Source organism: Pleurodeles waltl, chromosome 1_1 (genome assembly GCF_031143425.1).
Source record: "Pleurodeles waltl isolate 20211129_DDA chromosome 1_1, aPleWal1.hap1.20221129, whole genome shotgun sequence".
Taxonomy (NCBI): Eukaryota; Metazoa; Chordata; class Amphibia; order Caudata; family Salamandridae; genus Pleurodeles; species Pleurodeles waltl.
In genome coordinates, this window is record NC_090436.1 from 77,308,080 (window position 1) to 77,335,121 (window position 27,042).

A 27,042-nucleotide genomic window follows, 5' to 3' on the forward strand; every position below is an offset into this window, starting at 1 on the left:
ATTCCATTCCCTTGGACAGGCTTGTTAACTAAGTATTATCTAGAGCAGTGGTTCTCAACCAAAGGTCTGGGGACCCCTGGGGGTCCACGAAGCCTCCTCAGGGGGTCCGTGTCTGCTTAGAAAATTAAATAATATTAACAGATTAAGTCCCCAGCTTTCAGTAATGACTCAGAGGAGGGGTCACCGGACTCCAATAATGATTCAGTGGGGGTCCCTATGTTCCAATAATGATTAAGGGGGGGGTCCACAAAAGGCTGGGAGCCACTGATCTAGAGTCTTGTCTCTACCTGTCTCTAGAGTGGAGGAATGCAATCCATTAGCAGTCCCTACATCCTATCCTTCCAAGTAAGCATTCTCTCAACTGTCCTGTGTTTCTGTCTGTGTGGAGACATTTATTAGCAGTCCGTTCTACCTTTCAAGGAAGCATTCTCTGGAATTTCCTGTGTCTCTTCTATGCATTCCATTAGCAGTCCCTCTTCCATGGAAACCTTGACTAGAAGGGAGAGCAAGAAGAAAAAAGTGAGTGGACCCATGAAACCCTTTATTGGGGAAACTGATTCAAATCACTTCTGGAGGTGTTTTAGTGGTGAGATGCCACAGGTCTCTGGTATAATCCTCACCGCATTACAGGTAAAAAATATAAAACTACAGAGAGAGACAACATTGTGAGAGCAACCCTGGAAAAGGTCTACATCTCTTTGAGAATCACAAGATCAACTTTAGTCAGTCGAAAGGCCGAGTTTATTATCAAATGTCAATCAAAACTGTGGCTTTTGGACATTTGAGATAACTATGGCGCGGATGATGTGGAACATGATCTTGATATGGCAGAAGTTGGAAGTGGGAGTAATATTATCGGGTACTCTCTAGGACAGTGGTTCTCAACCTTTTGTCTTCTGTGGACCCCCGTTTTATCATTACTGGAAACTGGGGACCCCCAGTGAATCATTGGAATCCAGGGACCCCCTACTGAGTCATTACAAAAAGCTGTGGACCTAATCTGTTAGTATTATTCCATTTTCTAAACAGTTGCAGACCCCCTGAGAGGCTCTGCGTCGAACCCCCCCACCCCCCACTTGACCATTGGTTTGGAACCACTGCTTTAGGACAAGAAATGTGCTGACATGCAGTGTTAATCTTCGGCAAAACTCCTCTCCAGCCCTCTCTACCCCAACTGAGGGGTGATTTGCAGCAGTTGATACATTGATATCCTTTTGCAACAACTAGTTTTTATATGTTGAAAATTGTACTCCCTAGAGCCCACGCTATATTTTGGCTCTGTCATTATGTTTTTTTTTTTTTTTTTACACCTAATACAAATGGAATATTTTAATAGGTTAGGTCTGATAATGATGTAAATGTGTGTTCTGTCTAATGTTTCTTGTTGATTAATATATCTAGCATGTGTTGTACGTTTGTGTTTCTTATCCAAAATGTAAGTTAAGTTTTGGGCCTGTTACACATCATTTATACTTCTCAAGGTTAAAGGGTGGGATTACATATTCAAAGAATTAAGCCAGACTAAAAGTTTGGTGAAAATGGATCTGTGTTTAAAAGTGTAAAATCTTTTTGGAGAAAATCAACTACAATCGCCTCATCCATACTATGCCCAATCTAAACCCTTGACCAATCCCTAATTCTACATTTATCCATTAGCTTTAACCCTAACACAATTCCTGTTTTTAGACGATTATCCCTTTAATTTTATGCCCCATTTCTTTTTCGGTGGCAGTAAGTGATTTTGTTTTTGTTTTTGAAGCGGTGTCCTAAAATACATTTTGCAAAAGCTGCCATTCGCCCTAGTTTCTTGCTACAAGTAGTGAGGAGCAGTATTACTACATTTTGGAGGTAATGCCACTCAACACGATTACAGGTTTTGCAGAGTGGTGTTGCTGCATCCTTTAGTACCACACGCGGCATTACCACATGCCTTTCTGGGTCATAAGTTCCACCTTCTCAGCGCAAGTGGAAATTGCGAACAGAAAAGATGGTGTAATTCAAGAAAATAATGACGTAAATGACCCAGTCATGCAGCGTCTTGTATGCTATTCCCAGGCCTCGTGCTTGTAATGGCAGCTAAGAGGGATACCACCATTTAACTACTACCAGTAGTACCACTTCCATTTACCAGCTAACTTGTGATATGGCCCAGAGACATCTCTTCATGATGAGACTTCTTGATGAAGGTATCTTCATAGGAACATGGCCCAGGGGAAGGGGTATTTCAGTGTGGAGAACCTATGTCCATGTCTTGAGGGCCACACTAGAGTAGACTGTATGGAGTTGTACTGGAATAATGATGTCTTGTTTGTATCTACAGGTGTTCTCTTCGCTCGCAGGCCTGTTGTACCAACAACGTCCGGTGGTGGAAGCAGCAGCAGTGGAAGCGACAGCTCCCAGGGCAGGGCCAGTCCAGCAACAGCACCAAACCATCAGCTGTCCTCCTCACACAACCACACTCCGGCCAGCGCGTCACCTTAAGAAGAATATCCGTGGTTACCCCACCTCGTCCGCTCCCTCTCCAGTGCCTCCATCGTTCTCCCGAGAACACAGAAAATGCAGCTGACCATCATGCAGGAACCCAGTGCCCAACAGAGGTGGGCACGTTGCAGGAGGCATTTCCAGGAAAATGAAGACTAAATAACAAAACGAAAGTAATGAAAATTGCTTCCTGGAAAACCTGGCCCCCACATTGCAGTTTGGCTCTGGTCCTACAGCCTTAGGTGAATCCAGGCCTGCTGAGGGGGCTGCCATTTTCATGCCTGGGAGTCTTTGTTGGACACACCGTGCTTTAGTACCTGGCCGTGGACTGGGATGATTTTATACACGATTTTGAGTGCCAGGGATTAATTCTGTACCACAGCAGAAGAGGGATGAAAGGACCTCTGAGCTACTTACGGGAAGAGTTGGCCGTTTTTCAGCACACTTATAACAATCACACCTTGATCGTGAATACCAAAAAAACATTCATTTCATCATAACAACCAGTGTACTGACATCCAGGAGATCACAGCTGTGGACCACATGCATGGACTTAACTTTCATCTCCTACAACTCACAGTTACAAGTACTATCGTTCCACAACCACGCACACCATACACAACTCATCCTTCCTAGCATTGAAGACACTGATGCTTCACACACGTCATCTACAGTCACACAAAACATACACGTTGTCAGAGATTCGGCACCGGTCCTTCTCACCCTGCTTCCAGTACCCCATGGTGTTCATACTCGTTCTCTACACAGAAAGAAGGGCCTGTCCACAGTGGCCTCCTCGCTGCTACCTCTACTTGCTACCTCTACATGCTGGCATTAAACTTCTCTCACCCAAATGGAAATAGCTCCTCCTTTGCCTGAACTGATGCTACATAACCCAGTATCTTAGCACATCCATGCCATCACCCCAAGCTTGATAACCAGTCCATCATTCTCCCTTTTATGTAAGACCCATTCACGATTCTGTCTCATTTCGCTACTTCTGTAAGGATATCACAGCACATGCAAGATGTCCTCGATCAATGCTCACCTGTCAGCTTGCAGGCCTGACACTACCCTCTAGCTCTCCCAGAAACAATTAAGAATCTTGAAAATGTGCAGCAAAGCAAACCAAATGATTATTTCATCGGGTTCCAGGCTAGTAACCCCCTCTCCGGAACATCTTGTACTGCCCTGATCCCAAAGATTATCATTTGCTCTGTGTAGCTAACGAGGGAGGCAAGAAGATGGACGACTACCCGTGGTAGATGGAGGCCAGCGATCAATGCAACACTTAGTTTCTACCAAAGAGGAGAAAACCTACTAATTTATTCAATCACTATTATCATAAAATGTACTGAAAAACTTTTTTTCCCTCTGTGGCCCCATATCCTTTTGAGTAGTGATGGGGAAGGCTACTGACAGCGTTGAACCTCTCTGTTAGGCAACTTCAGAGCCTAAGGCGTAGTGGCTGACATCACTCTAGACCTAAAAAGGGACAACCCGGAAAACCGGTAAGCGACCACTGATTCGCCACAACCACGCATGCAACTATGTTGAGATTTGGACCTTCTTGAAAAATGTTTCGGTGATCGCAGGAACATATGACACAGCAGGTGCAAGGGATTTCACAACTCTTCGTAAATGCTTCTTTGTGTACAGCAGTCGCCCTTTGTGCTGTTGGCACTAATGTTATGCCAAAGTAGTGCAAACTGTGGTGTGCATTTCGTGTTCACAACTATCAAAAAGTCAATTGCCTTTTCCAGTGATTGCTGTGCCCTGAGTAAAAGCAAGGGTTGAGTACCCACTTTGAGTTCAACTTTTTAATAACTTGTTCATGAAGTTGCCTCTTTTCTACAGTAATAACAAAATTTGTCCTCATATTAAAACACCGCATTCCTGCAACAGTCCCACTTCAAAGAAGAAATCAGATGCCGAATAGTCTGGTAGCTAAATACCTCCAAGTTGACAGTTGAAGCATTTTCTCACCATTTTGACTGGGTTTAATCAGTCGCCCAACCACTTGTTTCCATGTCTCAATTATTGGTAAGTTTGGTATCTTGTAGCCTGGAGTAGAGCATCGGTGATGAGTGTCATGCCTGGTAAAATTCTAGCAATCTTCAGGTTATGTTAAAAAAATAGCCAGTGATTTCCTCCGCAAAATAATGAAGTAAGCCTGAACATCATGCCTTCTAATCAATCGGGATGCCACTGTATTTTATGTTAGTAGCATTTCCATAGCGAGTGTTCTGCCATTTGGATGGCCTTGTATTGGTATGGACAATTTCTCTCACTTCCATCATGGTTCAAAACAAAAAGGGCACTTTATTTTATTAGAACACTGGAATGTTGAGAGCTCCAGTGGAGTAGCTCCGGGATTATAATGGCTGATATACCCAGAGCGCCAACATTCCAATGTTTGTGTTCATGTTTTTCCCTTTTTAATTTAGAACATTCTACCCTTAGTGAGTGGAATTTTCAAGTAGCCTTATACCCCTTCTGCCTCGAGCTGTATCAGTTGTTAAAGGCCCTTTTCCTCAATATAAGCCCTCTCCTGCAGCTCAGGCCTCTAACTCGAGTTCAAGGACTTTAACAACCAGTATAGCCCTTCGCAGCACGCTGTAATATGGCATTGGATAAAACCCAGGAAGCTGTAAACCACTGTTCTGCCACTGCAGACTTTAAATTTCAAGCTAGGAATCTAGAACTTGTAATCAGTGTGTTTATACAGTTGTTTAGCTATGAGAGTCAGGCTTATAAGTCTGATGAGATTTTTTTAGCTCTTATGAAATTATCTGCGTCTCTCAAATTGTGACAAAGCATGGGGTTTAAAGACCCCAAGCATGGGGTTTAAAGACCCGTGGCTTGCCATTCAGTCCAATGAAGATGGCAGTTTAAAAAAAGAGGGTTATTTGATCTCTAGGTGCCTAGGAACACCTTATAATCATAGTCTGCTAACACACTTCACTGTTGTGTACTTAGGACATGCTCTCAGTCTTTGATGGCGGAAGACTGACTATATTTTACTACCAGACTACATACCTGATGCATGCCAAGAAAGTGGCAAGCCCTACTAGGAAAGTGTCCACTTGACCTCGCATGTATTCTGCGTTGGAGGCATAGAAAGAACCACACCCACAGGCAGCCACATGTGCACTCTCTTCAACAAGGTATTTAGGTAGCTGACCCAGCACAAAAGATGACTAAAACTGCTTCAGAGCAGCTTACAGTCCAGGGTTTGTATTGTTCCTTATCTCTGATTTTATGTCAACATCCGAGCAGCAAGACTAGGAATGTTTTGCTAAGACACAGTTCAGCAACTTAACAGATAACTCTGATGTAATGGAGGAACAAACCTGAGGCCAAGGCCAGACTGGCTCCTGATTTCATCTGGTGCCAGGAGAGTCCTGTGTGTAGGCCTGAGTTTGAACCCAGGCTGGCCCCAGCATTTACCTGGAGCATAGTGAAGTCTACTGTATGGCAGAGAACTGTTTAACCTAAGGCAGAGACAGACATTTACTGATTTTTCCCTGCTACCAAGAAAGACGCACTCTGTTACACATAAGGTTCTACTTACGAATGAGCCCTGATTTTGCCGCGCATTCATGTGACACTGAGTCAAGTATCTGTCACCGAAGAGAGTTAATCTGAAGCCAAGATTAAAATGTTGACCAGTATAACCCGATACTAAAGGTTGAGAACTCGATTAAAATGAATGTTTGAACTTAGGTCTGAGCCTAGACTTAGCTCAGGCTTTTGCCAATACTAAGAGAAGCCGCCAACACCAAGAGGAGTCTTCCCTCTCGCAGAGGACGGTTAAATTGGGGCTGAGCCCAGAATGGCTGCCTAATGTTTCCCACAGAGGCTTTCATTACAGCTGGGTTATCTCTTGAAGAAAAAGCTTGCTGTATTTAAGCGTCTATCTGTTGACTATAAGGCAGATAGTTCAAGCAAAGAGGTTGGTCTGGAGGCATGAAAGAAGGCTCCTGACCTTTCCAGAGCCTATGAGCTTTGCAATCAATGCCTCCCTATCGACCCTCGCCAAGCTACCCACAACTCCCTTCCATGGGATCTGACAGGAGCTCAGGCGGAGAGTGCTGAATAATTTACTTGTAGCATTGTGTCTTTGAGGAGTCATGTGACACTGCGTAGGCCCACTCAGTCTTTTTGAGGTGAATGCACTTGTGAAAGCTGTGAAAATATTTATTTTAGAAATGGGGATGGCATGGAAGGGGCTGTCACTGAGTGTGGTAAATATTGATTCATACACAAGCAGCCTTGCCCAGACCTCATGGTGCAGCGAGCGGGCGCAATGGGGGTGGGTGGGAAGATTTGGGGACCTCTGGTGATCTACCAGTCGTTCCTCAGTTCTTGGCCAGAGAGTGTCAGGGGTGGCGTCCTCAGCTGTTTCGTGTCTCAGCTGATAGCTTCTTCATGATAGTTTAATTCAAATACAGCCTGAGGATACCTCATCGATCTCTAATGCCAACACAAAGAGAAGCGGGAACAGAAGAACCACAGATACCTCATACAACTCAGCGTATATTTTATTTAAACATTTCTGTTGTTGGGCAAAGCCATCTGGGAGGTCAAATAGTTTTATTCCCTCAAATCACTGGATTTCTTTCTTTTGTGTTGTACCAAAGAAGGGAATATTCAATAATCATGTCTACCTCATTGTTATATATTTAAATATAAATATATATATATATATTATATATAGGATGTGCCAATAGTGATGGCACAAGATACATGGGAGGATGCTAGACTGCAGCATTTCTGTAAAAACAGGTCAGGGAAAAGCAAATAGAAGATATTGTCAGAATGCAGAATTATTGTCTGTTGTCTATGTAATCAGAAGAATATACACAACCCTTTGCCAGCAACTCTCCCCATACTGCAGGATTGATGAAATTTAGATCACTGTATTTCTAATCAACGACTGGAATTATGATTCCTTTTTTTCTCCAGAAGCTTTCGATCTACAAGGCAGAAAAACACTGTATCCCCAGCTTTTGAGTTCTCCCACTTGGGTTTTTGGGCGATTGGAGGTGGGGAGGATGCATTCTGATTACCTACCTCGGGAAAATTGAGACGTTTAAAGAAATACAGCACGCGGTAGGGCTTTGCTGAAGGTCTGGCCAGCGGGCAAAGCCACGCCCTCTTGGGTAAGAACCTATGCTCGGTCAGTTGCCCGAAGAAACTACCGCCCTGACCTTGCGTCATCGCACTTACACTTCCTGGAGGCCACAGCAAACATTGGAGCTTGTGTGTCATGGCGCCGCCCCATGGATTGAGACTGGGCACACAGTCTTCAGCCATCTTGGCACAAGCCGTGTCATTGACAAAGACAACATCATGGACTGCATATTCGGTGGCAGAACTATTAGCTGTTGTACCAAAGATCAAATGCGAAGTGCATTTTCAATTAAACTTTGTAAAGAAAATTGTAGCACATTGTTCAAAAAAAAAAAAAACAACGAAACAAAACCAGAAAATGACAATATTACTTCTGTATGTATGTTGTTTACTCTTGTTTAGGGTCTTTTTATTTTGCGATGCTCTGCTGGTAGGTTGTAGGATTTCTATAGGCTTTGCTAGCTGTGTATGAAGCTTTGACGATTTTTTTTTATGTTTCTTTTTTCTTGTACATTTTTTGATTAATCCAGTGCATTAAGTGAAGGCTGGATTGTGGTGCTCAGGGGACTTAAAATATTGAAAAAAGATTTAAAATAAAAAAAGGTGCGAGAGGCTTTTTCACTGAGCTCTTCTGAGTTTTGGGTGCATTTGAACAATAAAATGCTGCTTCTTCACTGTACAAATCAGTTGTTCTCTTGTTATTGCATTTCATGATGATTGCTTCCGTTAACAGTCAACCCATTAGCAATTAGCTGATGGAAGGTCTAAGATCATGCTGTGTTTTCATCCATGTCACACTGAGGCTGGCATATCACATGGCAGAGTAATTGATCACTAACACCGGAACTGTGTCCTATGTCAGGTTGGTCTCTGTGTAAAAGCTTGTGATCTCTTGAATACATAGGTAGCTGCCGAATCTAGAAGTCTAATTTCTAATGCTGGCCTCCCAGTTAATGCAAATATTATGAATTCTGTTACTTTAACTGCAGATTCCTCACCTTAGAATATTCCCCAGGCGCAGTTTTCATAGCGCTGCTCCCACATGCTTCTAGGTGGTGCTGTGTGGTTCTGTGTTGGTTCCATACTGCCTCAAAAGTAACGGAGCAGAGCTGCATATAAGAGTCACACCTACACAACCAAGAGTTCTTTTCTTTCCATGATTTTCAATGCAGAATTGGAGCTCCTCTCCTGAATTTGTTGATTTTCTGATGCGTTCCAATTTTTATACATTGTGCTGGAGAACAATATTCCAGTCAAAAATGTTCAGGATTCAAGATGGACCATACCTGCAAGAAGCAGATATTGGTCATGGATCTGCACTAAGTAGGTCTTAAGTGCTAGAGAAAAATAATTAAATTGTGTGATAAGTGCACCCTTCGAAGGCGATTTGAGACCAAAGGGTGAAGCTGTATGAGGCTGAGCACAAGAGGTAGTTGTAGCATTCATGTAGGGTCCGCTTTCATTCCAAGTCATGGGCCTCAACTCAGTGCCGATCTCAGGCCATTGTCGTGAATGCTCCACTTTCCGCTCAACATCTTTGGATAATCCTGAGTGTAAATGCAAGCATAAAAAAGTGAAGGGGAACTAAACCCCATCCTGCCACTCAGACTTATAGGATTTGACTCAAAGGTGTCAGGATTCAAGTCCCACTTCATTGAAGTCGCTGGTCACTGAGCTGATTCCTCAGCTGATCCCAATACACCAAGGGCCTCGTTATGATCTCGGTGGTAAAAACCGCAGAGATCAGCGCTGGCGGTCAACAGAAGACTGCCAGCGCGACGACCCCCCGCCCCGCCGGCCGTATAATGTTTCCACCCACCGGCCCATCAGGGAAAAGGGCCGTAAAATTGGCAACGGCTCCAAATGGAGCAGCCGCCAATGTTGGTGTGCGGCGGGTGCAGCAGCACCCGTCATGCAGACCTGTGCGACGGAGTACTGCACAGGGGCCCCCTGCACTGCCCATGCCAAGTGCATGGGCAGTGCAGGGGCCCCAGAGCACCCCTTCCACCAGCCTTTCTCTGGTGTGGGAACCCGCCAGGGAAAGGCTGGAGGAAAAGGGATCATCATCCGAAGGGCAGCGCTGCCCTGTCGGATAATGATTTCCTGCATCGTCAGTCTGCCTGGCGGCAGTAGCCTGGAGGTGGAGGAGGGCCACCACAGGCGGCCCTCCCTGAGCTCATTATATGGCGGTTCAGACCGCCGTGCCGGTGGCGGTCTTTGCCGCCGGCATGGCGGTCTGAACTGCCAAGGTTCATAATGAGCCCCCGCGTTTTCGAGCCTGTCGTCGATCCTGCAACAGATTGAAACCTTCTAAGAGGCCACGTTACAGATATTTAGTCTGCTTTCTGCTCCGTACCTCTGGGGCTCCAGTTGAGTTACTGTCTGTGGATCCTACCCCTACACTGTCTGCCCCCTTGGAACCTGCTACCAGACCCATACTGACTCCACTACAGACTTCCACACTCGTCCCACGATTCATATCGGGTCCCACTACCCCAGCACCAGTGATAAAGGTTCCAGAAGATGACCAGTTGCCGACATCTATGTCAGATCCCAACACAAGCTCAGCCAGTGCTCTATGGATGTCGCACTATAAAATTACAAAAGCCCATATAGTTAGCATGCAGCCCATTCTGTAAATATTCTGCATCACAGAGGCTCCATTTTCTTTTTGTTCTGACTCTGATTCTGTGCCAGAGCATAGTGCATTGCTTGATGATGGTGAAGCGAATGGCTTGCGACCCACTCATTAACTGATAATAACGGATACCTTAATTTACATAATGCCACTGGGCTTGATACCTCTCTTGAGACAGAGCTGGACCTGCCATGTTGCTCTCATATGGAGGAGAGTGCCTCATTCGCAGTGGTGGTTCAGATGGAAGCTGAGGTACTAGAGGTACAGCTGTACTCCGTTGAGACTAGAACAAAGGTTTGATGGAAATCCTACAGCCTTGGCCAGCAGCATCTGAGCCCTTGCTTAGTTTTGTAGATACTCTTACATATACTCTGATGGCTCCCTGGTCGAAACCATGTTCTTGCCTGCCTGTGAACAGACAGGTGTTCAGACGCTGTAGACCTGTGCCTGATGGCTCGGAATTTCTTACCAATTCTCCCATTCCAGACAGCATTATTGTGCAGGCCTTGACCAGCAAAGTGAATCCCAATTCATTCCGTACCACTCCTCCAGTTGAGGAATCCCAGAGGGTTGATGCGTTTGGAAAACGCATGTTTTCTTATGCCAGTTTAGCGCTGCAGTCCAAAATGAAGTCTTCCTTTTGTATTGTTACACCCATACCCTTTGGGACCTAGGCAGCAAGAATCTACCGGCATTCCTGGAACATCCGAGGGCCTCTTTGACCCAGCAGATACAAGATGGACTAGATGCGGCCAAATATGTTAACTGTGCAGGTTTGGATGTCACAGATTATCTTGGCCAGGAGGATAAGTTCTAGTGTGGTCCATTGTCGGCATGCCATGGATGATGTCTACTGGTTTCTCCAGTGATGTGCAGGTTTTTCTGATAAACATGCCTTTTAATGGGTTCCCCCTCTCTGTTGAGAAGGCAGGCTCCGCTTTGGAACGCTTTAAAGGTAGTACAGCTACAATGCACTCCCTGGAGGCTGTTGCCCCCTCAAACTAATAACTGCACCACTTTCAGAAATTTAGATGCTACTGCATGGGGCTGCCATATAGGCAAAGACAGCTTCCCAATTTAATCATTCAATTTTACATGTTACATCTATGCAGATGACCCCCAAATACTTCTTAAAATGGATGGCTACGGTTACCTCTATATGTCTCAAAAGTTGATGACTACCTGAACACCATAAACACATCGATAATGGATAACCATCTAAAGCTCAACACTGCAAAGGCAGAGATCATGACCTGCAGACAATGGCAAAAATACTAACCTACTACCATATTGCCCAAGGAACTCTGTGCCCCTTCATCAATATCAAGAGAAGTCAGAAACCTATGGGTAATCATGAATTTGGACCGATCCTCGATACCACATATTAGCAACAAAACAAATAATACCTTTCACACAATGAAAACAGTAAAGAGTGTCTCATCTTCCCATACACTGGATACTAACAGAATCTGCAAGCCATCCTTGTAGTCTCCAAGCTTGACTATGTCAACAGCCTATACCTTGGCATACCCACATTCAGTCCTGCAATCACTCCATTCACTACCTAGAGCTAGAAGGACAGCATTCAAGGCAGTTCTGCTTTCCACAGAACCTCCTAAAGAAAGGACAGTTATACCTACAAGTTAAATTCAAGTGCAAACAAAATGTTCAGGGAGAGTTACATCTTAAGATTGCCCAGTTGGCTTTTGTCACAATAGATACTACACGTTGACAAAGTATGGGATGGGGGTTGGATTGGTTGGGGAGGCGGGGGAGGTTCATTTTTGACAAAGCTTTGGTACACCCAAAGCCATCTACTTGGCGAGAACATGGCAATTGTCCTACTATACCATGAACAGTATCACTTACACCGCTCCCGCACCAGGAAAATGACTGACATACGGGAAAATACTTCCCTGGGGTGACTCTGCCTTCTCTTGTGGAATGTCAATGGCATGTTAGGCAAAATCAAGAGGGGGACCATCATGAAGGCAGCCCACAAGCTTAACCCTGACATTTTGATACTTTAGGAGACACAACTACTGGGCACCCACTGTCATTGTTTGGTCTGTTGGTCTGGTTGGGGTACTCACAGGTGTTCCATTCAGGGTCTCACTGGGGTTCAGGAGGAGGGGGTGGTCACATCAGTGTCTTCCTTTCATGGTGTCCAGGGTGTTGCATGATGCCCTAGGGCACTTTGTAGCGGTGACTGCTACAATCCGGGCGCCCCGATTACTCTTATCTGTGTTTATGCTCCACATCCCCTCACCGCCGACTTGGCAAGCGCTCTGAGCCACCTCCTTACAGAGTGTTACCGGAGGTCCCATGGATTCTTGGAGGGGACATCAATGTGGTCCGCGACCCTGGTACTGACCTCTTCTCCAACTTGTCGTTGGTAGGGACTAGTTCAACAGTCCTTTCCACATTCCTAAATAATATATCCCTTATCGATGCATGGAGTGTACACCACCCTGAGCAACGCTGCTATACTTTTTACTCACGGTGCATAAATCCTTTTTGAGACTAGACTGCTTCCTTCCCCCCGACGGATAGGGCATCAAGTAGTTGGTGTGCGAATATTGTCAAGAGGATTTTCTGAACACTCGCCGATAACGCCGGACCTGGCCTGGGGGCAGAGATGCTCTGCGGCGGGGTGGCATTTGAACCACTGGAGCCTCCAGGGTGAGGAATTTTGCGAGGCCTGCACTCACACGTGTCCAAGATTTTTTAAAGAAAATGGCAGGTCCATCTACTCCCCTAGACCTTTATGTGAAGGACACCCTATGTGGGGAAATATTAAGTTATGACAAGAAACAGCAGAGTAGTCCTGGCGCTTGAACAACAGTATTAAGACATGGAGGAAGCCTCCATTTTTCATGACTCCCTGTACATGCAGACACTGCTCCGGCAAGAATTTGTATAAGAGGCCCACAAGATGTGGATGGCTATGCGCAGCCGCCTCTATTAATGGGTAGACAAGGCAAGCAGAACGCTGCATTGGTTATGTACCTCCTGATCCTCTGGCACGCCCTTGCTCAATATCGAGTCGAGGTGGTTTGCATGTAATGGTCAGCAAGGCAATCATTGACTACTGCCGGCAGCTCTATGGTGCCAATCCTGCAGGTCCCCGGGACGCCCTACACAAATTTGAGGCGGATCTGCCACTGCCGTGCTTATCCCAAACAGGCTGTGCGACTCTCTCGAGGCTGAGATCACCTGCAAGGAATTAAGGTCTGCTCTTGTGCAGCTCCAGGCGGGCAAAGTGCTGGGGCCATACGGCTTCCCAGCAGAGTTATGAAGAATTCTATGGCCACAGACAGTCAAGCTTCTGTTACGGACCTTTAACAAAGCCCTGACTAAAGGTGAACGGCCCAGAGATCTTAGAGTGGCAGGCATAGTGGTGATTCCAAAGCCAGAAGTCCAGGAAACCTGATGTAAGTAATATAGACCTTTTTTCTGATTAATGTGGAGGTCAAGGTATGGGCCGAGGCACTAGCTAATCGGCTCGCTGGAATGATTGGCCAACTTGTCCAACCCAATAAGTCCTGGTTCATGCCTCAACAGGCCACGTGGCACAGCATATGAAGGGTTTGCAATGCTATTGAAATGAACACCATAATGCTCGTACATCAAGCACTATTAGTAGATACTTGAAAGGCATTTGACTCAGTAAATTGGGACAACCTGTTTACCCTGCTGACCCGTCTTTAGTTTGGGCCCAAATTTATCAGTTATGTGAGACCTCTATACATGGGCCTTCATGCAAGAGTGTGGGTGGGTTGAGTCACATCATCAGCGATGGAATGTACTTATATGTAGATTATGTTTGCTGTTTGTGGACGATCTAAATGTGACGGGGCCACAAACCTCCAAATTCTCCCAATATTTAGGGCCTATTTGGGCCTCTTCATAAAGCCAAATCATCAACATATCCGGTAGCTCGATGCCCGATGGTTATGCCCTGGGCACCGGAGATACAGGTGCTCCCACTGGGCTTCAAATACTATGGGGCCTTTATCACGGAAGATGGGGCCTGTGCCGACGAGGCTAACCTCCAGCCTCAACTGGTAAGCCTCTCAAAGGAAGTGAAGGTCTGGTCCTCCCTATCGTTGTATCTACTCATGCGATTGGCTATCTTCAAGATGATATCCATACTGCAGTTTTTGTACCAGCTCCAGATTCACCCTTTCCCCATTGAGTGTGGCTTTTTCACCAAGGCCAGCACCCTGATACAGGATCTCCTATGGTGCAGAAGGGTCCCCTGGGTCACTGTTGACTAGTGCTGCTGACCTGCTGAGGACTGTGTTATAATGACCCCAGACCTGCTGGCATATTACTGGGCAGTGCGCTTGCTAGTGATCAATGACTGGTAGTTCGGGGAGTTCCATGACCCAGCATACACAGTAGAGGGAGGGGTTATGGAATAAGCCACTCCCACACACTTACTATATGGCGGAGATGTTCAGCGCCTTCTAACTGTCTATATGGACACTGTAAGATGAAAAAAGGTGGCTATGATTTGAGGTTCGCACTTCCAGTGTACCCAAATATAAACATAGGGGAAGTTTTACTTCAAGTTTGCACAAGAGTACTTTAGGGTGCCATCCTGGTATTGCTTCCAACCACCTCCGGTGCAGTTGTGCCGAATGGAAAACCAATCAGCACTTGAAGATAGATTGCTGAGCTACCAAGGCACACCAAATAAGTCCATAATGTAGTAAAGTCTGTTAAGCAATGAACTGAAGCCTTCTGTGTAGTTTAGTACAATCTGTTTAGTCCAGGTATACTGGTTCCAAACTATGACAACCAAGTAACAGCCGACACGTGTTTCGTCATCAAGAGTTTTTCAAGGCAGAAATCACATGAAGCAGTGTCCAAAATGTATGGCAATAGTAGTATACATATCACAATGTACAGAAACAGGCTGTGCGCCCGAAGACTAAGATATATTAGGTATCCGTCGCCAAAAAAGACCATGATAAGCCGTGGAGAGTAAATGCGGTGTGGGTTAGACGAAGGTGTAGTGAACGTCCCTTGGACACTGCTTCATGTGATTTCTGCCTTGAAAAAGTCTTGATGACGAAACGTGTCGGCTGTTACTTAATTCAACTAAAGTTACTGCATCCCACATAACTCACGAGGGTTTGAATGCTTCGGGAACTTGCTTGCAGTGTGGTGACCCCCACTGGGGATCTGCTGAATACTTTCAGGCACTGCCCTGAACTATTACCCATTTGGGAAGGGGTGTTAGGAACCCTAGAGATAGTACTGGTGTGGAAGATTCCTAGAGACCCCGAACTAATTCTCTTACACATTATAGAAGACATATAGGAATAGATACAAAGGGCAGTATTTTGGCTCGGGCAGATAATAGCTATCTGATATTGCAATGGCATGGAAGAACGTTACAGTCCCATCAGTGGCCCAATGGTCCTCGGGTGTAGACTAATGCATGGCCCTGGACTGCCCCATATACCTAGCTAGGGGTTGTCCTCAGAAGCACCATAAGGTTTGGAAGGAATGGCCCAAATTTAGGGGAATACATTTCTCCTGGTTTGTAGAAAGAGGTACGAACATTTGGGACTGCCTCAGATTGATCTGCTACTGTTCACAGAAGGGATGGTTATGGTTACTGCCCACCTTCAGGGGTAGGGAATCTCTGTAGTCTGGTACCTTGATCACTAGCTGTTGAAGGTAGGCTTTCTGCATTAGGCAATGGAACCTCTATGGACGAAGGCCAAATGTCTGAAGTCATTGGGGTTCTCCATAAACTAGCTGAATTTTCCCCTGATTCTATATATATTAGAGGCTTTCATTCAGTTGAGAGGTCCATAATAGGGTGGAGTCCAGGGCTCTTCTGAAACAACAAGTCTAGGCCATTTGGGCTGTGATTCTGATGTGAGAGTTGTTCTGAGTCTTCTTTGACCCCACAAACTTAAAATCCCAGCACCAATACCGTCTTACCAATACCTTCCAGATCTTCGAAGAGGCAGCTTATGACCTATAGTTGTGGTTGACTGAACATACTATGGCCCTAATTACAACCCTGGCTGGCTGTTGGTGTTAAAGTGGCGGTAATATCGGCAACAGGCCGGTGGTAATTCCCGCCAAATTATGACCATGGCGGAAAGATCTCTGATAGACAGCCAATGTACCACACGGCCCGCCAGGGCGGAAACAACAGCGACCATGGCGGTAGCCTCCTACAGCCAGGCAGAAGTCAACATTCGGCCCACCATATTATGACAAGACCATCCGCCATCTTTTCCGGGGCGGTACCAACGACATCAAAAGCCTGGCAGAAACAGACATCAGGAGGGAAAGGACTCACCATTAGAGACACAGGGAACAACCACGCCACCATGGAGCCCGAGCTGCATGTCTTCCCCATGATTTTCTTCGTGCTGCTCCACCATAAGCACCAACGTCGGCGAAGACAACGAACGTGAGTACAGCCGCCTAGCACACAAGGGAGGGAGGGAGGAAAACTACGGTGACACACACACTCACCCTACCCTCCCCAGGAGGAAAACTACAGTGACACATGCACCCACACTCGCGCACTATACAGACAATCGGCTGCATTACTAAAACATTTTTACCTCGGGTGAATAATGCAAGGACAAAACGATTTTGAAAAAGTGAATGTAATGAGAGCAACACATCAAGATAAATAAGTGAGGCAAGATAATAATAGATATATACATATGTACACAAAAAGGGACACAGCCCAGGCCACAGGCCAAAGTCCAAGGCCACAAATGGCACCTGCCTCTACATGGAGAGAACACTGCAGGGGCATCATTTGGGAAATAGGCAGGCACCTCAGGGGGACAGAGGACGGGGGGGCATCCCAGCCGGCAGATGTAACAAGACCACTAGGTCTCGAGGGGGCAACATGCCCTGTGCTTGGTCCTGGGGAGTGCAAGGCCATAGTCTCTTGAGTGGGTGACTTGCGCACTCGTTCTGGAGGGGGCATTGTGCCCTGTGCTCTTGATCCTGGGTAGATTGGGTTAGGTGGGTGTCTTACCCACTGGTTCTAAAGGGGGCATTGTGCCCTGTGCTCTTGATCCTGAGGAGTATGGGTTAGGTGGGTGTCTTACCCACTGGTTCTGGAGGGGGCAACATGCCCTGTGCTCGGTCCTGGGGAGTGCAAGGCCACAGTCTCTCGAGTGGGTGACTTGCCCACTGGTTCGGGAGGGAGCATTGTGCCCTGTGCTATTGATCCTGGGGAGTGCAAGGTCACAGTCTCTCAGGTGGGTGATTTGCCCACTGGTTCTGGAGGGGGTCACATGCCCTGTACTCTTGATCCTGGTGAGTCTGGGTTAGGTGGTTGTCTCATCCACTGGTTCTGGAGGGGACATTATGCCCTGTGCTCTTCATCCTGGGGAGTCTGGGTTAGGTGGGTGTCTTACCCACTGGTTCTGGAGGGGGCATTGTGCCCTGTGTTATTGATCCTGGAAAGTGCAAGGTCACAGTCTCTCAGGTGGGTGTCATACCCACTGGCTTTGCAGGGGACAGGTAGCACAGCAGCCCAAGGAGGCAGGATTACATACCGTCCGCCGGCAGTGACAGCTGCTCAGTGGTGGTACTGCTGCTGGTGGGGGGAGGCTCCTGCCCATCCCCTGCAACCTTGGACGGCTGCTCAGTGGAGGTGGTGGTGCTGCTGCTGGTGGGGGGAGGCTCCTGCCCATCCCCTGCAACCTCGGACAGCTGCTCACTGGAGGTGGTGGTGCTGCTGCCAGTGGGGGGAGGCCCGTAGGTTGTTCCACCTCTTCCTGATGTCATCCCTAGTTCTTGGGTGCTGTCACACGGCATTGACCCTGTCCACGATTCTCCGACATAGCTCCATCTTCCTAGCTATCGATACCTGCTGCACCTGTGCTCCAAATAGCTGTGGCTCTATCTTGATGATTTCCTCCACCATGACCCTTAGCTCCTCCTCTGTAAATCGAGGGTGTCTTTGTGCTGCCATGGGTGTTGTGTGAGGTGTGTAGGTGAGAGTGTGTAGGGTGATGTGTTGGGGTGTGTGATGTGGGGTGCGTGGGTGGTGTATAGGTGTGTATAGTGTGTGGCTCTGGTTTTGTCTGTAGTCTTGGTGTCTGTCTCATGCCAATGCTTTGTATTCATAAGGGGTTGTGGATAATATGGGTGTGTGTTTTGTAGTGGTGTGTGTGTGGTGTGTGTATGGGTGTCAGGTGTGTGTTATTTAAATTGACCAATGTCATGTTGTTTTGTCTGTGTGTATTTTGAGCGCAGTGGTATGTACCGCCAATGGTTTACCGCCGTTAAATGGCCGCTGTGGTGATTCGTAGGTCATAATGTGGTAGGCATTGTTCTGTTGGCGTAATGGTGTGGGTTTTGGTATCGCCACTTTCTCACTGACCTTTGGTGTGGCAGACTTGTGTCTGTGGCTGAATAGTGACGGATTGGTGTATGTGTGTCATAATATGGTGAACGGATATCCGCCGCTGAGGTAGGTTGGCGACAGTCAGCATGGCGGTAAGTGGGATTTCCCGTTAATGTCCTAATTAGGGCCTATATCTCTTTCTCACCCAGAGCTGACAGTGGTGCTAGGCCCATCACTGCTGAGTTTAGGGGGGAGCTCCCTGGGGGAGGTGGAGGGCGGGCTCTACATCTTCTGGAGCTGCGGGCCTTTCATCTGGCTCTGAAAGCCTTCCTGCTGTGAGGCTGGTGCAGGTTCACACAGACAATATCACCTCCATGAGGTACTGCAACAAACAAGGTTGGTGGGGTACTGTGCCAAAAGACTTTGCATTTCTGGAGCTGGTTAGAGCATGAGGGTGTCTTCCTAGTTGTCAGTCCCCTGGTGAAGTCACTGACTGCAAACAAACTAAGCAGAAATCATGTGGCAGATCACGCGTGATGGGTGCCTCCAGTCTAAGGTGGAACAAGGCATCTACCATTGGGAAGAACACCGGCTAGATAATTTTTTTACCAGTGAGAAAGAGGAGTCTTGCACATTGAAAGTTTCAAAAGTGTACTCATTAGGAGATGCATTCTGGCTGGAATGGATCAAGGGATACCATTCCACCACTTAGTTTCCTGTCTCAAGTTCTGAAGACAATCAAGTCATCCTAGTGTCCCCTAATTGGGCCAGGAGAGTGTGGTACTCAGAACTCCTGAGTATGAGTGTATGTTCTCCAATCAAGCTTCCACTTATGGAGGACCTCCTTTCCCAGCAACAGGGTCCTTGTGAAAATTCATGTTGTTTGTTGAGAAGGGTGAAACTGTGCTCAAACAACATACACAACCCCGGTCAGGGTAAACCACTAAAGTCACAAAATTAACCTGTGGCTAACCCTCTGGTAGCTTGGCACAAAAGCAGTCAGGCTTAACTTAGAGGCACTGTGTAAAGTATTATTCAGTGCACAAACAATAAAAAAGTAAAACCACAACACAAGAGAAATCCCACACCAGTGTAGAGGAGCACATTTTCATAATTTATTTGACACCGACACAACAAAAATCCATTCAGTAGAACCAAAGTTATGAATTTGTAAAGTTTAAAGTGAAATCTAGCGTCTAAAAGATGAAAGCGCCAACCGTGGACATCTAGTCACACGAAACCGGGGCAAAGTTGAAAGTTATGGCCGACCGTGATGGAGTGCGGGTCAGCTACAAGAAGTGGATTGAGTCCAGTCTCCACTTACCTTTGGGACTTAAAAGAAATTTCAAGAAAAACTGTCTGAGAAGGTAAAGTTCACCAGGACAAGGCAACTGGTGGTGCCCGAGGAGGAGGTGTCGTCGTTGGGGAGACACTGGTCGAAGTGGCGATCAAGAATTCTTCGTTAGAACTTAATCTCTTTTCTGGAAGTTGAAAATCTTCAACGGGACGAAGCTGCAGACTGTAGCTGGCAAGGGCTCCACAAAGGCCAGATACCCCTTCTGTGAGGAGCCACTGAACAAGATTTGCTGCTGCAGAGAAAAGCAGGAGCTGCCGCAAAGTCAGGCTGGCCCGTGATGCACCTGGGGTGAACCAACAAGGTGTTAGGTCCTGGTCTCCTTTCAGTTCTCAGAGCACTTTTGGGCCAAAATTGTTGTAAGTCCTACATTTTGGATTTGGGTTATGGGGGCACCTTTAGTACCACTTCCAAAGGTCCCGGACTAGAGAGGCACCAGTGGGAGGGTCAGGGTTCACTCAGGCAGGATCCAGGTATGGGTTCAAGATGGTTGGAGCCTTTTCTGCCCCTGAAGCTCTGATCAGAAGGCCAGCCAGCTAGCCCCTGCAGTCACTCTGCAAGTCCTGGGTTCAAGGTGAAGTGCAGGGCTCAATCAGCAGGGCAGACCTATGGGGTACAATGCAGAATCCAGGCAGCAGAGCAGTCCTTCTTGTTGCAGTAAAGCAGTCTTCTGGAGTGTACAGCAGGTCACAGCAGCAGGCAGTCCTCTGAGAGTCCTTCGCAGGTGCAGAAAGTGAACTAAAGAGCGGGTCTGAGGGCCCTATTTTTATATGTGGTGCCTCCTTTGAAGTAGGGGAAGTTTCTAGAGATAACCTTTTCAAAAGTGCTTGGAATTTTCTGTCTCCCTGCTCTAGTCCCAGTCTGTCTGCAGGCACAAAAGACTAGTGTGAAGTTCTTTGTGGAAGGCAGGGGCATACCCCATTGACTTGCAAGTGGGGCTGTGCTTTAGGTTAAGGCTTGTAAAGGGGTTTATTTCTCAAGCCAAACTGGCTGCGGAAAACTGCTAACAGGCTGCAGTGGCAGGCGTGAGACATGTTATAATGAGCTACGTAAGTGGGTGGCACAATAAGTGCTGCATGCACACTAGTAGCATTTAATTTGCCAGCCCTGGTTATATTGTATACCACCTTTTTTAGGTAGTTATAAGTAAATTAAACTTGCCAATCAGGTGTAAACCAATTTTACCAGGTTTTAGTACTGGTTAGCAATGGTAGTGCACAGAGTCCTAAGGTCAGCAAAAATAGAAGGGATGAAGGCAAAAGGCAAAATCGTTTGGGCTAAGACCATGCCAAGGTTGACAGGTCTAACAGTCTTTCACCTGGATCTATGCAATCTATAGCTCAATGCGTGGAGATGATGTGGTGGAAATTGACTGTGTTTGACTTTCTCCCAGAAGTGGTGGATGTCATCCCCAGACGTTTCTCTACACAATCCATTTATGCCTGGCTCTGGGACAACTTTGTGACCTGGTGCGATTGCAGGCAATACTTTTGAATGTTTGTAGTCTAGCAAAGCCTTGCAGTGGCCACTATAAAAAGTTATTTCTGTTAGATACTTCTAATTGCAGATTACTCACCTTTCGGAATATCCCAAGGCGTCAGACTAGATCTGGAATTCTTCTGTGCACTGGCAGGTAGTGCTGTGTGGCTGTATGTTGACACCCCAGACATGACAGTGGAGCCACATATAAGCACCACTCCTGTGTGTCAACATCAGTTCCTTTCTTTCCAAGCCTTCATTCACTGATCTAGAGTTCACTTCCTACCTTTTCTTATCTCTGTTTTGTTTTTTGCAAAAAATATTTTTTTCTATTATGTAGCAGATCTGTGGCCCAGATGTACATGCAATGCATTTGGTACAAGTAGTTGCAATTTGTGCACCCACTACCAAATGCATTGGTAGTTTAAGAGCCGACCTTTGTACTAATACAAAATACTGAATCAAAGTGGGTCACAGTTTGACAGTTTTACCTATCTCATTAGTATTAATGAGGTAGGTCACAAATTGCGACCCATTACAATTTGTTGTCATCAAAGCGTTGGTGGCCTGCTGGGGTCAGCAGGCTGCCATGTTTGGGACTAATTTTAAATAAAGCAGTATTGTTCTAATGCAACTTGTTTTCCTTAAAAGAAAATTGGATGCTCTAAAGAATAAAAAATAGAAACTTTTAATACTTTTTATTTTTTTAGAACTAAGCAGACGTCCCTTAGACTACTCTCCACTCCTAAAAAAAAATTTTTTTTTTCAAATTTCACAAAAGGGGAAGGGGAACTCATTAGAGGTGACTCTAAAATATGAATGTGTTGCCATAAGATTTTGGTTGCAAAACAATAATACATGCCATAACAAATCAGTGTTTGGAAGGGATGCCCTTAGCACGCCCCTTCCAAATACTGTTTTGGTATGTTTTTCTAAACCCAGTTAACGATTTAGAAAAGCTTTTCTGTATCGGTAAATTTGCTTAGTCCATTCAAAAAAGAGTTTTAGCATTCACAAACCCTCTGATTTACTGAATCAGAGGATTTGTGATTGCTAAAGCCCTTTGTACATCAGGCCCTAGAACAACGTGAAACAGGCCCTCCTGGGTTTAAGCCTTGTAGGGACTTTTTCGCAAGCAAATGTCTTGTCATATCCCCATGTGGAGTGCCTCTGGTGTCTGAGTTTGACTCATGACTGAAAGTCCTGCAAAGAGTGTGCCCTTATGAACCCGAAGGCGATCCGAGAACGCCAAGGGAAGCTAAATGTCAGCGAACACCAAGAGAAGTCTCGGAAGCCACGCTTCTGCTCAAAGTTGAGGACATGGACCCATCCCTGCTTCCGGACAATTCCCACAACAAGTCCCGCTCGTGGTACATGTTTGCCGGTAAGTCAAAGTGGAAGCACAAGAAGACCAAGTGTGATTCATCTCAGTCTTCCCACTCTCAAACTGAGAAGTCACAAGGATGTCAGGGTGCTTTCTGGTCTGGCTCCTGGTCCCCAGCCAAGGAGCTGATCCTGCAATGGACCCCACTGCATCCTGAGTTTCCAGTTGGTGATTTTCCAACAGATTGAGGCCTATCAAGAGTTCATGTTGTGAATTTTTGGCACTCTTCTGGTTCCATGTAGCATGCATTTGAGCCCCTAGGATCTGCAGATGCCTCCATGGGGGTCACAGCGGGCAAGGCAGAATACATGTCAACCCCGACTGAGGTTGCATCCTGAAGCCATATCGACGTACCTAGCCCCAGTTCAATCTGACTCAAACACAATCATGCATTTACTTTAGAGCTGCACCAGAGCACTTCAACAACTTTTTGGTTTGGACTCTAACCAGAGACAGCCTTCCTTTTGGAGATGAGAATGGAAATGAATGGGATTGTTTCTACCAACAATATGATGATGACAATTTCTCTATGGACTTGTATGAGGCAGTGGGCTGGACACTTCCCCAAACACCGGATTGTGCTCTCCCACTTGACCAACAACAGAACAGAATCCCTCTTTTGCTATGATAGTGAGACATGCAGCAGAGGTACTAGATTTGCAGCTGCCAACTATGGAAGTCAAAGCTAACAGTTGCAGAAGTTTTTCAACCTGGACAATCTTCATCAGAACCCTTATTTCTAATTAAGGAAGCCCTCACTGACACTCTTATGGGCACCAAGCACTGTTCCTGTCCACAACTGAATACAAGCAGCTTCCTAAATGCCACACACTGGTGCTAGGCGACTTTGATTATTTGATGCAGCACCCTACCTAAGAAGCTTGGTCATGCGGGCTTTCACCAGTAGGATGAATTCCATTTCTTTCTCCATGACGATTCCTGACTGAGTCAATGGTATTTAGACTTGTGAACTTTTGCACAAATGAGGGAAGGGGAACAGAGAGAGCCTAGGCAATGGCCTTTATGGGGGTTATTTTTGGAGTGGGAACAATGTTCTAGGGTAACAAGAACTGTGAACGTTGTGTTCTGTTTATGTGGTAACCTGATATTCTGTACATACTCTCCTCTAGACACAGACATTAACTGTGACAAATTTGGTATATTGAGCACTTGTTTTGTTCTAATAAAAGATTTTTTATAATCATCTAGGATAGTCGGGATACTGAGAATTTCCTCATCCTGTCTGGACTAGACACGACCGACTGCTTGGGCAGAGCAGTTGGTACTCTCCTTGTGCTTTTGCAGTATACTAGGATGTGATCCTCGGATTTGGGGAGGGACCAAGCAGGTAATGCCCAGGCCATCAGGGGTAACATAATTACCAGTCCCCCATCCCTGTGTCAGCAGCCTCAAAGGCAACCATCATATCGAAGGCAGGACCAGACACTTTCTCCATGTGTGGCAAAGAATAACATCTGACAGATGGGTCCCAGCGACCGTCCAGTGAGGTGATTCCCTACCATTTGTTTTAGACATGCCGCTCCTCCCACCCACATCAGAACATCTTTTAGAGGAGCACCTCTTCATTTTGCTCCACAAGATGCAGGGTGTTTTGGCCAAAGAAGCCATGGAGAGGGTCCAGTCTTGGACATAGGGACTGATGGTACTTCCACTATTTCCTTGTGCCAAAAAAGGATGGAGGCCTTCATCCTATTTTAGATCTCTGCCCTTTCTACACGAGTTACAGTTGTATCTTGGTTGCATAGACAGAACAGAATTGCAGTTGTTGTATCTATTACTTCTGTTCTTCTCAACCAAGAGATCAAATGTTGTAGACTTTCTGCATGACTTAGGTGACAGGTTCATATTTCTGATGCTACCAAGTTCCACCTTATCAGATTTTTAGCTACTGGAAGCACATTGCACCTTGCTATTGCGAATAGTCATCTTTCTCAATATAGGGTTGTTAGTAGCTATTCACAGAAAAAATGCCCCACCAGCCAAGGCATCCCTGCCTTTCCAACATGTACTCTGATTTTCTTTTGCTTCTGCCCCACTGTCGATTCTTATAGATAGCAGTTTTACTGTCTTTCGTGTGTAGCTCTGGATGCACCAAAATTGGTATATTCAACTTGAGATCTGCTTGTATGGCAATTCATGGAAAGCTTTTTGGGTGCATAATTTTTTGCCTCATGGCCACTTCGCTGACTCCCGTCTTGGGGACGTTGGGGTGTATACCCCAAATTTCAGCACCATATGCCAAAATGCTGCTGTACTTAGCAGTCAGGACATTGTCTACTTGTGAAGATAAATTGTTGCCCTGTTTCCTGACAAACTGGAGAATGGCGTTTCCTCCTGCTTTACCTTTTGTCAGAGTCTAAAGAATGTGTACCAGTTTAGAGTGTTCACTACATGAGCCCCCGAGGTAAGGATACAACTTTACCTTTTCCAGGAAGTTAGTAGTTTGGACAGGAAATACCTAACCAGCAGCATGTAGCAGAAGGGTACTTCAACTTTTCGGAGTTTTGGAATGTCTATGGTAGCTACCAACATGTCCTAATGTAAATCGTTGATTTATACGAAAGAAGTATCAATTCCAAAAGACTGCCTTGTTTGATCTTAAATATTGCTGTCTTCAATCCACGTCTTCAGATCCTCCATGATTACTCTGGTGTAGACCTTGAAGTCTATACTAGTCAAGCTGATTGCTCTGTATGATTTGGGATCATGCATTGGCTCTTTCTTGCATATCGGGCAGTTGTACTGTTTTTCTGAGAACTTGGGAATTCCAAAAGCAGAGGGAACTAAGGGCCACATGTATGAAGCATTTTGCACGTCGCAAATGGCGAATCGGTCCGTTTGCAACTTGCAAAATGCAATTTGTGATGTACAGACCCATTTTTGTGATTCAGTGAAATATTTACCGAATCGCAAAAAGGGTTTGCTAGTCGCAATTTGGAAGGGGTATTCCCTTCCTATTTGCGAGTCACAGCCCCATGTATGATTGTTTTGTGACCGCGAATGTGGTCACAAAACAATCGCAGTTAGCACTACTTTCAAACTGGTGTTAACCCGTTCGCAAATGGGAAAGGGTCCCCATGGGACCCCTTCCCCTTTGTGAATGGCAGCGAAAACATTTTCATTTTTTGTTTTTGAAATGCGTCTCGTTTTCCTTTAAGGAAAATGTGCTTCATTTGAAAAAAAGCTAAAAACTGCTTTATTTAAAAGCAGTCACAGACATGGTGGTCTGCTATCTCCAGCAGGCCACCATCCCTGTGAGGGCGGCCATTCCCAAGGGGTCACAAATTACGACCTACCTCATGAATATTCATGAGGTAGGTCAATTGCGACCCCCTTGCGAATTGCAAACAGTGTCATTGACACTGTTGAACATAAGGTTTTGCAGGGGTGCTAGAGAGCAGCCGCGCAAGATGGCCGCACTTAGGTGAGGCTCCCGCGGCCCGAACTAACCATCCACCATCATCCTGCCTAAAATCATGTGCTGAGCCTGGTGGCCTGACGGGGGTCACGTGCTGGTGACCGGGACCCCCTACTTGCCATTGGATTCAGTGGGGCACCGCTGGATATCGGCGTGTTTGGAGCGCACACGAGCTGGGCCTGCTGACGTGGCCGCTGCTCCCTGGGCCTCGGAGAGCGGAGCCTGCGACCCACGGTGGGCAGCTCCACCATGCGGCGGACGGAGAACGGGTGTCCTGGCCAGGGCGCGCACCGAGTCCCGGCGGATCGGTTGCATGCGGGGGGACACTGGCGGTACCTGGACCGGACCTGCGGAGGTGGTGTGAGAGGCCTGGGTTGCGAGGGGCCGGTGTCTGGACGCAGAGCCGGGGCCTGTGAGGCCTTACTGGGCGAGTTACAGAGGAGGCACTGCGGCGCGTCCCATCGGGACGCCGCCAACATAATCAGCGGAGGTGAGGAGTGCGGGGGCTCCTGAGGCCCCAGGGAGGCACCGCTAGCAACAAGACTGCACTGCAGCTGCGACGATCCGAGGCGTTTGTAGGCTGTGCCTGGGGGCTGACTGAGCTGCTGCCCCCGGGCACTATCCTGTGCTGCCTCTGCCTGCTTGCCCCTTCACTGTCGTGCGGGAGCACTTTGTCTGGTGACGTGCTTTGGAGCCGGGCGCTGAGGATGTGCCCTGCCGGAGGCTCTGATCTGCACCTGGGTTGCAATGGGGAGATCTGACGCAAGGCAGCAAAAACTGC

The 27,042-nt window shown here is 46.6% G+C and overlaps 1 protein-coding gene across 1 annotated transcript in view; it reads left to right on the forward strand.

The window, feature by feature from the left end:
* Nucleotides 1-8,300, forward strand: part of ARID3C (AT-rich interaction domain 3C) — a 318,060-nt gene extending 309,760 nt beyond the window's left edge. The window contains exon 8 of the mRNA XM_069214965.1: nucleotides 2,321-8,300. Within this exon, the coding sequence (XP_069071066.1) occupies nucleotides 2,321-2,481 (161 nt within the window). The 3' untranslated portion in view covers nucleotides 2,482-8,300. The remainder of the gene's footprint in view (nucleotides 1-2,320) is intronic.
* The last annotated feature ends 18,742 nt before the right edge of the window (nucleotides 8,301-27,042 follow it).